General features: G+C 35.8%; 1 protein-coding gene across 2 annotated transcripts; it reads right to left on the reverse strand.

Moving 5' to 3' along the window:
- Positions 1–574: 574 nt before the first annotated feature.
- LOC126782882 (probable BOI-related E3 ubiquitin-protein ligase 3) lies at positions 575–6,713 on the reverse strand. 2 transcript variants are annotated; one of them, XM_050508223.1, is made up of 3 exons: positions 6,593–6,713; positions 1,787–2,005; positions 575–1,645 (listed from the first exon to the last, which is right to left on the reverse strand). In XM_050508223.1, the coding sequence occupies exons 1-3, from the start codon at positions 6,608–6,610 to the stop codon at positions 1,100–1,102; spliced, it is 783 nt and encodes a 260-aa protein (XP_050364180.1). In that variant the 5' UTR covers positions 6,611–6,713; the 3' UTR covers positions 575–1,099. The 2 variants fall into 2 exon arrangements, with proteins under 2 accessions (XP_050364180.1, XP_050364179.1); XM_050508222.1 differs by lacking the exon at positions 6,593–6,713 and having other exon boundaries at positions 579–1,645; positions 1,787–3,112.
- Positions 6,714–12,058: the final 5,345 nt, after the last annotated feature.

Here is a 12,058-nt window from a genome sequence, read left to right on the forward strand (position 1 = left end):
AACAATAAAATGAAAAGAAAGTGTCCAGTCCATACTTAGAAGTATCAATTATTAAGAGGATCATCACACTAAAATATTCGCTGAACGTTAACTCTTTCATCATGTAATTACCGAAAATTAAAATCTTATATCACCCCTACTTCAATATGATGGAAAAAAATTCCCTTCGCCAATATAAGTCGCATTTGTCAATTATATCTAATGGTCAGGGCACTCTCTTGAGTCTTGAGTATGTTATGATTTCTAAGCCTTTCACTAATTTAACAGAATTCTTGCGTGAACATGAGGTTAAGATGGGCGCCAAAAATGAGCATGAGATGGACCATTTTATACTTGGCAATTGAGAAGCACACATATTTGGACCTAAGGAAATTGGAATACCTATCGGCAATGTCGTCCCCATAAAGATGCAAACTTGACTGGCTGTTTTCTTTTTAAATCAGATGTTTCCAATGGTATTGTCATCTTTAACATATCTTTGACAAAACAAGCAAGATATCCAATGTGCAATCCATAATCTATTATACTTCCTAGTTAGTTTTTCCATTGACTCTTTTGATTTAAATCCTTTCTTAATCAAGCTCATAGAACTTGAACAAGACTCATTTCTAGCATGAAAACAAAACGCGGAAACAGACTTGTTCTCTCATCTGAACGTTTTCAATCCTCTCCTGATGGCTCATCTTTCTGTCAATAGTTGTGGACCAATTTGTGCAATCCCGATTGATATGAATAAACAGATGAATCCCACCATGCCAAGAATAAAAACCACAACAAAAACACAGCAACATTTTGAAAAAGGCAAAAGCAGCAAGACACCTCCATGAAAGGAAAAGATGCCCTCTGTTCTGTATGTCCTATCCATTTCGTCTTTCTCAGAGGTTTACAAACTAAGCCTAAACTCAGAGTCCCTAAAAAAGGAAAAGAAAACGCAAATTAAGAAAACCCATTTACACCATTGGCATTGCATTGAAGTTGGCTCTGTTCACTGTTCTGTTTCACCCATTGATAGCACCATGATCATCACCACTGCTAATCCTTCAAACCCTTTCGCTCTTCCCCTTGTTTCTATCTCCCCATTTTTTCCTGGAATTTCAGCCTAGAAAATCAATGCCTCTATGCTAGCCTTCTTTGGCGTCGAGCAAACAGGACAAGCATCAAAACCAACTTCACAGGCTTTGCATGAACAAAGATGCCTGCAAGGGAGAAACATGACACACGACCTTTCAAAATTGCAGCCTTTGCATATCATCATCTTTATCTCGTCACCCACAACACCATTATCAAAACCTCCTCCTCCTCTGAAATCACCTGTGTCTTCTTCTTCCTCCTCCTCTTGTTCACTACAACAGCAAGACTCTGCATCTTCCATGACACCACGAGTGGCTCTCTCCCTGAACTGTTCAAGAGTGTTGTTTAAGGACATGACCGTGGCCACGTTCTCCTGAGCTGCTCTTTGCCACGCGTGGTTTTCAGCCTCCAATTTCCTCAAGAAATCTTCGAGCTCCATTCTCTTCTTGACCGCTTGTGCTATCTCCTCATTCTTCTGCTTCATTACTAGCTCTGTTCTGCACTCGACTTTCTTCAACAACAATGCGACTTGCCGCTTGCTATGCTCTTGCAGCATCAATCTCAATCTCTCATTCTGTTTCCAAAACCAAAAACATGGACATTCAGCAAAAACCCAGAAGGACTAAAAGGACCAAAACCATGAAAGTAGAACCAAATAAGTTGAAAAAACAGAACACCAAAACTAATAATCTGCTCTTGAAAAATGGGCTGTAACCTGTAATCTGAGATAGTCATCAATCTCCTGTCTTTGCTTGGCCTCCTCAGCTGCAATACCGTGTCGAGTATAAGCCATGTAGTTGTTGTTATGAGGAGCAGGAACAAGAGTACCAGGAATCAACGGCGGTGGCTGGTACTGTAGCTGCGGCGGTTTCTGCTGAGCATTGAAACAGAACTGATTAAACCCACCGCAAACATTGTTGTCCACCATCAAATCCTGTGCTTGTGAACCAAACATCGGAAACCCAAGACTGTCAGAATACAACTGCGCCTCAATAGCCATGATTATTTCACCCTCTAAACCAAAACCAACACCAGAATACAAATGTACTCTAAAGATTCAAGCTTTTCTCCCTCAATGTTCCATTTTTGACAAAAAAAGGTGGTGGGCTAGAAGTTGGGGGGAGCTATATATATATAAACAGCTAAACAAAGAAGAAGACCCACAAGAGAATAGCAAGGTTGTATAAGAAACCAGCAGAGGAAATAGGGATAAGGGCATAGGATGCTTCACTGAGTCTGTGTCTCGGCTTTATATAAAATAAAAGTTTGAGGATTTTGTTGCCTCATTTTGCTCTACATCAATGGGGTTGGAAACAAACAAAAACGTACGCATGCAGATATTGTGACTAAACTATCGGGTCGGTCAGAGATTTCAGAGGAGGAAGAGGAAGAAGAGGGTGCGTTTGTTTTGAATTAGAAACGAAACAAACAAACACACAGAATTCAATTCCAAGTGGGTGAGAGTGAGAGGCTCTGTGTGAACGAGTCCTCCATGCCATCATCTCTCTCTCGTATTTATATGAAAATTTTGATTTTGTCAGTCTGGTCACTCATCTGGAATGGCTTAGAATAGGAGACACTATTCTTCCCCCTTTATTTCTCCTCCCTCTCTTGAAAGAGTAAATATTTTAATACCATTCAGATTGAGCATAATTTACTCACCTCAGAGCAATGGATTGGTGTCAATTCTCACCTACCCATTTTGTTCAAAAGATTTATGTGATTTTAAGTTTCTTTCTCGATTATGTTTTTCAACAGCAAAACGTGAGGTGTGTATCCTATGAATTTGCGTGTGAATCTGATTAGTATTGGGAAGGTGTTGCATGCATATCTTTTTTCCAGGATTAAATACCGGTCAATACTTCTTTTTGTTTTCTCTTACTTGGTCAACACACTTAAAACTCAATATTTTGGATATACCATATACTGTATATATTTGGGTTAACTTAGTCCTATGATTTTAATTATCAATAAGGAAAACGTGTGTTTGTATCGGATGTATCCCAACACGGAATGCAGAGTTTTATTGAGACTTTGAAAGCTTGGATTGTTATTGTTATTCGGTCATTCCCCCGGTGTTCTAATCTATACAGAACACGCCCACAAATTTCGGACATTGTCAAGAGTCAAGACTAACATTCCGGATCTTTTATGCTTGGGGAGGGGGATTATGGGAAGCATATGTGTTATTTAGTAGAATATTTATTAGTAATTAAAAAGCTGGCAAAGAAAATTTAACCAGGTACATTTAGTAATAAATTGTATGTCTAATTCTAATCAACGAATGAGGTAATGAATCCATTCGTGTGTTATTTGGTATGTTATCTAGTAATGAATTGAGAGAACAGAGCAAAAAATGTAATGAATCCATGAATAAAATAAGATAATAAAGTATGCGCACGGCCACACGCACGGATTGTTATTAGTTAATTACATTGTTATATCTTCTTATGGTTTATGCACGTGAGATTTATTATTAAATTTTAAACGTTTGCTGTAACTTCATTACCGCTCGAATACGGCAGCCTTCTATTGTCTTTTTTTTTTATTGAAACCTTCTATTGTCTCTTTAAACGAACTATTTTGAATAATTGCAGTATATATATATATATCTATATTTTTTAAGGAGAAAAATTGCAGTATTTTCCGAGCGAATATGAGAAAATTCTATCATCCCTTAAAGATTTTGGGCAGGTAAATATTTAGTGGTTCTCAAATGAAAATAACTTAAAAACTTTTCCACTCACTTTTACCCTTGTGCTTATAACCCACTACCATAGGCCCATAGCAGGGATGGCACTAAGATTCTGATCAACAGAACCCACTTAACAAAACCCTGACTTCATCTCTGTCAGTGTCAGGCATCTATTCAAGAAACCCCTGATAGTTACTCTGTTTATTTGGTACATAGACAGTGGCTCTGTTTTTTCCTGCATTTTTACCCTGCAGGAAAAAGCGTAATTACCATCGATTCCTCTGGACCCTTTTGGAGTTCTTTTGAGTAGTAGTGTGACAGGCCTGCTCACCTGCGGGAGAACATTTACGGGACAGAAAGGGGCAGCAGCTTTTTGACCATTGGATTTAAATGAAGCCGATCCAAAGGCTGAAAGAATTCTACAGAACCTAGTTTCAGCTGCACCTAATTCGTCCCCATGTTCATCCGTTGCTCTTCTTCTTCTTCTTCTTCTTCTTCCTCTCTCTGTCTCTGGGTCAGTCGGCTCAATCCCTGGGTTTGTCTAATGACTAATTAAACATTTACTAAAATAAAGATTATGAGAATTTGGCTTTGATTCAAGGGCGAAAATTATTTCATAATCAAGATTTCTTTTACGTACTCTTTTTGTATTCTGGGTTGAATCAAGATGCATTATTGTTTTGGTTTCAACTCAATTATTCAAACCTGTGGTCTGATTCCTTGAGATTTTTTTTTCTTTAATTTGACTTGTAAAGGGATCAAATTTTCTAGTTCAATTGTCTATTGATATCGAAATTTAATCACAATTTAAGTAAATGATTTTCACTGGCAACAGACTGAGAAAATAAGAGTTAGAGAGACCTGGGTTGGAAACCTGGAATAATGATGAACAGAATAAATGAGGGACAAAGAGAGAGCAGAGTCAGCAAACAACTTAATTCTCTGGGTTCTTGGTTTGTTGAAAAAACATAGAGCTTTCTACTTCTACCAATTTCACCAAGATTGATACTTGATAGAGAGCTCATACCAAAAATGAAGATTGAGAGAACAATATTTATCTAGTTGCAATCCAGAAACTCTCTCCGACGATCAATCAGTCACCGATTTCAATTGTCGAAACGATCTCTCTCCCATTCGTCTATTGATTCAAATTCTTGATTTAAAACCTGCCAATTGTAGATGGCATAGTTTGAATTGGGGGAGAGAGGAAGAAGGTAAAAGCAGAAGTATTCTGGGGCTCTGGAACCGAAGAGATAAATGGGTCATAGAAAATTGGGTTCTTATGTGCAATCCGTACGATCCGCTCCATTTAAAATCGACGGCTACCGCCGATTTGTCCCTTTCTGTCCCTCAGTTCATGTCCCGCAGGTGAGCAGCATCGGTGATGCCCATATCACACTCCATTGACTGACCTTGTTTATATAATTATCAAGGGAGATGTGAGTGATCCTGAAAACCCAGAGGAGACCATGAGGTGTGTGCAGACCAAAAGAAGAGGAAGTCGAGTGTGGTGTTATAATTTCAATGGGGAAAATGTATGGGGGTTTTAGCTTTCTGCAACTTCCCAACTGCTTCTATTTGTTTATATTAATTAAGACCAAGATGATGTTAATTAAAATTTTGACTCTCGGTAAATAAATTAAAAGAGAAAAGTATTCATTCGTCATCAAAATTAAAAGAATAATAATTTTGAAATGAAGAATACAGACATTTAGCGACATAGTTAATAGCTATGACTGAAATCTTGAGACAAAAAAGGATTTTTGTAAAAGAATTCAAAATGTACGGGGAAATTGAAATATTGACATAGTTAATAGATATGCTGGTACAACAACTGCTATATAAGTTTTTTTTTTCAATTGAGGACTCAAATCAATTCAATAATAGTTAAATCTTTATACAACACCATTTTGTTCCTACTTACGGAAAAAAAATGACCTGCAACACTTTCTTCCCCAAACTTTTGCCCAAAATTGCCATTTTTACATGGGTTTTCCATGAAAAAGTTCTATACTCCAAGCAAACAATAAAATCTCAGCTCAGGCACTTGCCTAGACTCGCCTATGAATGAAGGGCGGAGGTTCTTCCCTCCACCCAAGTGAAGGTTCATCCTCAAATACAATTCTCAACTGCATCATCCAAACTTTTCTCTGGTTGTCGTCATCAAGGCCATTGCTGCCCCGACCCTTTTGAGGAAGAAGGACAAAGATGTTTAAGATCAAATCTTACTTTTAAATTTCAACAAGATCCAACTTTTGTGATTGATTTTTTGACTTGCTTTGTATTCTAAAGAAATCGAATTGAACCTAAATGAACTAATACTAAGACAAAAACTGACTGAAATAAGTGGCTGAAGTTATGACACATACGCAAATGAATTTTCACGGATGAAGGGAAGAATTTTTGTAGAGCGAGCTAGGTTTTGCTTTGCCTTGCTTCTTTCGGCAAAGTGATATGGACATGAACCTGAGGTAGCTGCAAATACCAACACTGCATGCCCACCCAGCCCCCTCCCTGCCCCGGGTTTCGTACTTTCCACAAATGGTAGTGATCGATAAGAATCATTAGACGTAGAAATTTTGATTTCTTTCCGAGTAATGTAGATATCAAATGGTCTAACCACATCATTAATGAAAAAAAAAACACCTTTGGTAATCTACGTTATTGATTGAAATCTACTCGTCCGGGTATATTGTAATGTAATAGAGACGACGATAATTTTTCAAACCAAAACTACATGAAATATTTAGAAGTATGGTTTTTCCGCCACGTGGCAGTGGGACAACCCAAATACATTTGAGCAGTTTTTTAAAGTTTTAATGTTACCTCTAATTTTGAGAACATGTGTTTTCATCACTCATCCGAAAAGCAGGTTGCATATATGTGTCACATAACAAAGGAACGAGGCAAGATCAATATACGCCCCTCCTCACAAATAGCTTGTAGTGGAAGTAAAGGTTCACGTTGCTAAGCGGGCAATTTTTGTTTCGAACCCTAGAGAGAGAAAAATAAGCAACTAACTTTTAAGCTAAAACAGTTGCAGTTATTATAGTATACATAGTTAAATAAGCTCATATATAGTCTTCCGTGTGTTCTATATGTAACCTAATTTCACGTAAGAATATTTAAAGAAACACATTACATAAATCATTATCCTCGGCACGTCACACCAAATATTAAACATAAACAGAACTATAAATTGAGCCTATAAAAAATTACCGTTTAATCTAACCCAAATTTATAAGATAAAAATATGCGGATCTATAATCAGTTGCGGATAAAAAATTGTGCTCCGCAAAGTTTAGTCGCAAATATTATAAAAACTAATAATATAATAAATAAGATGAGCTAAAACCCGAAAATGTGAGTGAAAAGCTGATGCAAAATCTGACAAGCACCGATGTGGGGCTACTAATGCGTGGGGACTAAGTTAGAAACTAACCCATCAAATAGTGTCACATCACCACCGATTCAAATATCAATCATATCTTTGAAAAATTATTAAAAATAATTCGTAACTTCCAAACATACCACAAACTCGGCGACTACTTCTTATTTTTAAAAAGAAAATTAAATTTAACCTATTTCAAAAATTAAGATGTTACGATCTAATCACCATAAAAAGAATTTCATTCCAAAATTCATTATCTTTCCTAATAAAATTATAAACAATTATGGCTCTACATTAAAAATAAAGATCATAATCTACCACAAAATCCTGGAGTTCTAGTCTCTGATTACCTCCGATACCATCTTATTAGATCTGGCCCCGAGGTCCGTGGTTTTTACCGCATCGAACAATAGTCCCAAATGCGTGAGTTAATATTACATAGTGAAATGTAAATAAAAACCTTACCTTTAGTCTCTACCTTCTAAGCTTGTCCAATCCCAACTCGGTAAAAATTTAAATTTCTCTATAAATAAGTCTAAAAATTAGTGGGTAAGTAAAATCACGCACTCAATGAGTATATGTGTAATATGTCAGTGAAGCGATATCATTTTTTACACATACTGTAAAATATTATATATCGTATACACATCCATCAGAACAATTCATCACATTGCATCTTCCATTCATATTGGATATCATTCAATTTAATGCACACAACTTATACTTCCGTGTGTCACGTACTTATTTCGTCATAACAAATCATAACAAATCAAGAAGTTCACATGTTACGTGATTTATCAACATAGTAGATCCAACACCTATTATAATATATATATATATATATATATATATATATATATATATATATATAATTCCACCTATTTCGCAAAATACATGTTTCACTTAAAATATGGAGATATTTTAAAATAGATCTAAAACATATTTTTCGACCATTTGAACAATATATAAGAATATTTGAAACACTTTCATAAATTACTCACCTTGGCATGCCACTCCGAGTACTGAACGTAAACAAAACCGTAAATCGAGCCTTTTAGAATCACCGTTGGATTTAATCCAAACTTCTAAGATAAAGAGAGGACGTCGATACAAACACGTAACTGTTAGCAGATCTAGAATCTGAGTGAAAAGTTATGATCGGCCGAATTTTATAAAACTAATAAAATAATAAAAAAGATTAGAGCTAAAACTCCCCAAATATGAGTGAAAAGCTGATGGGTAAGCGGCCTATTTATAGGCTTGCCAAAGTGACATCGGCGGTAAGAAGAATTGGACCATTAAGAATTCGCCACGTGTCTTCAAATCTCAGAATTTCCAACACAGGTGTGCGTCACATGTCATCACCAGAATAATTTCTTCTTCTGCAGTTGCCATTTGTCATCACCTTATTTATTCTCCAACTATGACTGACATGTGTCCAAAAGAAAGAACACATCAGCTTCTGACAAGTACCCACGTGGGCTACTGATGCGGGGGACAAAGTCATAAATTGAACAATCAAATAGTGCCACATCACCAGAGACTGAAATTTCAATTGTATATTCACAAAATAGATCCGAACTTTAAAAAATTACCCGAAAAATACCATCTATTATCTAATTCTAAAAACAAAAATAAAATTTGACATACTTAAAAAAATCAAGATGTTACATAGAAAAACCTATTATCTAATTCTATGGTCGTGGAGGAACTAATTTTCGGAAATATACACATCCTAATTTATAATTACGTTCTCATTTTCACTTTTTAATGGAAAAACCTAAAAATACAGCATTTGAATTAGTGAATCATGTGCAAAAATTAAGTTACTAGAAATTGAATTATCTGATATACGGTAAATTTGAGGCGCGTAATTTTTCGGTACTCCACTATGCTAGTTATAGGTTATACTTCGTTTAAGTACCTACTGTGAACAACTTAACGAAAACTTTGAGGTCGATAAAAATCAAAGCTTTTTACGTGGATTGATGAAATACAAAGGCTCTGGATAAGTGAGAACTTCGATTAGATCGAGCCAAGGACAAAAAGGCCACAAAATTAAAGAGGCATGCAGTTGTTCATGGAAATTTCCTAGCCGATTGATGATGACCGACTTAGAGATTTCATTCTTTTCTTAGCCTCAATTCATGAGTTGAAGTTTTGAATCGGTAGTCGACACTCGACACCACTATTGTTTCTTGATGGCATGCAGTTATGATTTTTAATATAAAGTCCAGATGCACTTGGAAAAGCTAAGCTATCTAGGTCATCCTTCAAGCTTTTTGTCCCTTTTTGTGTGGCAGCCATGCCGTGTGTGACAATTGTGGAAGAAATTAATAATTCAAATATGGGTCGAGGAAGAAAGCTATAGATAATTTCAATATATGCACCTTTTCTTGGTGTATAATGAATGATCCATTTTCAACTTTTAAGTCCATTTTCTATAGATCAACGCGTATTATATAGTCTTGATCAAGACATTTCGGGCTACGTCCAATGTTATTGAGAAAACGAAATTATATGATTGTGAAATCGAGGTACAGTACTTGGGCTACAACCAGGAAACTCCACTTTCTAGAGTTGTTGCATGATTTGATATGTCGTGTCAATATAATTTTTTTTTCTCCCACGTCGAATGGTTAAGCAAGAAGTGAACAAATACGAGAATTATATAACCTCTGAATAATAAAAAGAAAGCCCTCGAGTTCAACGAATATATCTCAATTCTGAATAGAAAGATATATATCTTGAGCTAATTCTTGCAACCTCACCATCTCTATAAATACAAATTGGAGTTGATAGCTATAGATTTATATATAAGTTGTGTGAAAATGCATATCGAATTAATGTAGGCCAAACCATGAACGAAATTGTCGTAAGAGTAATCAAACCAAAACGAACATAATGGCTTTGCAATCATTCAACTACTCTTCCATATTCTTTACTTGATAATCTGCGTTTCAGTTTCACACGCACAGACTTTGACCACCTATGATTACTGACCAGAGCAAACTAGTAAAATCAAAATTAACTAATGTATTTGCAATTTTGCATGTCTGTTTGCGAAGAGGTGCATTGTTCCCGATATGCAATATCGATCAGATACGACCTACTTGGTTGCATGCATGTTGCTCCCCTCATAAACAGGAAACAGTTCAAAGTTAATAGACTGATCTCATCTCCATACGTGTATGTCAGCTACGTACTCAGGTTGCTTTGATTCCAGTACTATCATGATGATCTATCCACCCTGATCTCAGGTTGCTTTGATTTCATACTGTAACGACCCCAAAATTTCGAGCTTAAAAACTCAAAATTCTAAAGTCGTTAAACACCAAATAATCTCAAATAAATCGAAATCATTAAAGCGTAACAGCGGATCACATCTGAGTTTAAAATATAACTCAGTCAAGCCGATTATTACAAACCCAAATGATAATTCAACATATAACAAATGGAATTGTATAATCCTCACAACCTCACAAATAAAATCACACCAAATCGCACACACAATCCACGCTGGAACCTCACCACGACTGGATGCGATCGACTTCGAGTCTTCGGAGTCGTCACTCAATCACCACTACTCAGCACCTGCGGAAGTATCCCCTACACCATTGTAATTGGTGCACCGGGATTGCAACACAAACCCGGTAAGCTTTACAGCTCGTATGAGTAAAATATTAAAATAACTCTCGTCTCATAAAAGACACAACTCCACATCAACACAGCATAATGAAAATCATGAGAAAACGAGCAACCCATCTGGTTACTCTAATACTTTCACAAAATGGTAACTAATGAGCGCTGGTACACATCCGTTACCCCTCACTTAGTATACCGCTGATGTTGGGTAACCACCCGCCACCCAACATCCAAAACAAGCTGAGTACCCATGATCAGATAACCACCCGTTACCTCATGCAGTACTATGGCAGACAGACTAGAGCTCTAACTGTATCGTAACTTTCGCCCGGCCAAAGGCTAGGTTCCGACTTGCCTCACATGTACAATAATCTCACATCATATTGTACCACACATCACGTCCGAAGACAAATCACAATATTTCACATTTTCCGAGATAAAATCATGTACAATAATCACTCATCATATTGTACGTTTTAAAACTTTCACAATATATCATAATAAAAATCATAACAGTATATTATATAGCAAACTATATATATTTGTATTTATTTACCATTTATACAATATATACATAGTCCACTATATCATATACATGTCATATTTCATAAACACCTGAAAAATTACGTACGATAATCTCACATCATATCGTACCATTAAAATCACACATGCACAATTTTTCTGTCACCCGAATGACTATTTTTAATGAATTAATAACAGTATGTAATTTAATGAACTATATATATATATATATATTTATTACCATTATACTATATATATACGTAGTCCACTAAGTTATATACATGTTGTAATTCATTAAATAAACACACTTGCAAAAATGTTGAATCACCGCGAGGGTAGATTCGTAATTCAGTGAGATTTTACTCACCTTATTGACTTGAGCGTAATCCCACAATTCGCGATGCTAATTCCTTTCCTCGATTTAACGATCACCTTAAAAGAATAAGAAAAGAATTTAGAATCGTTTCGTAAACCTTTAAATGCCAAAACAGTAATATACGGTACTGTTCAGCAATTTTGGTTATACGAAGTTACTGTTCACTGTTCACTATTCACGGTTACTGTACAATACTCCATTAATACGTATTTCTGTACGTATAAATATTATATACGTATTTCTGTACGTATAAATATTAAATACGTATTTCCTGTACGTATAAATATTAAATACGTATTATCTGTACGTATAAATATTAATACGTATTTCTGTACGTATAATATTAATATGTATTTCT

Source organism: Argentina anserina, chromosome 2 (genome assembly GCF_933775445.1).
Source record: "Argentina anserina chromosome 2, drPotAnse1.1, whole genome shotgun sequence".
Classification (NCBI taxonomy): domain Eukaryota; kingdom Viridiplantae; phylum Streptophyta; class Magnoliopsida; order Rosales; family Rosaceae; genus Argentina; species Argentina anserina.

What these genes read in the sequence shown, in the direction of transcription:
- LOC126782882 (XM_050508222.1), bottom strand. Translation starts at nt 2,071, where the DNA reads ATGGCTATTGAGGCGCAGTTGTATTCTGACAGTCTTGGGTTTCCGATG. An exon ending in ATGACTATCTCAGATTACAG is followed by an intron (nt 1,646 to 1,786) that starts GTTACAGCCCAT and finishes TTTTGGAAACAG; the next exon opens with AATGAGAGATTGAGATTGAT.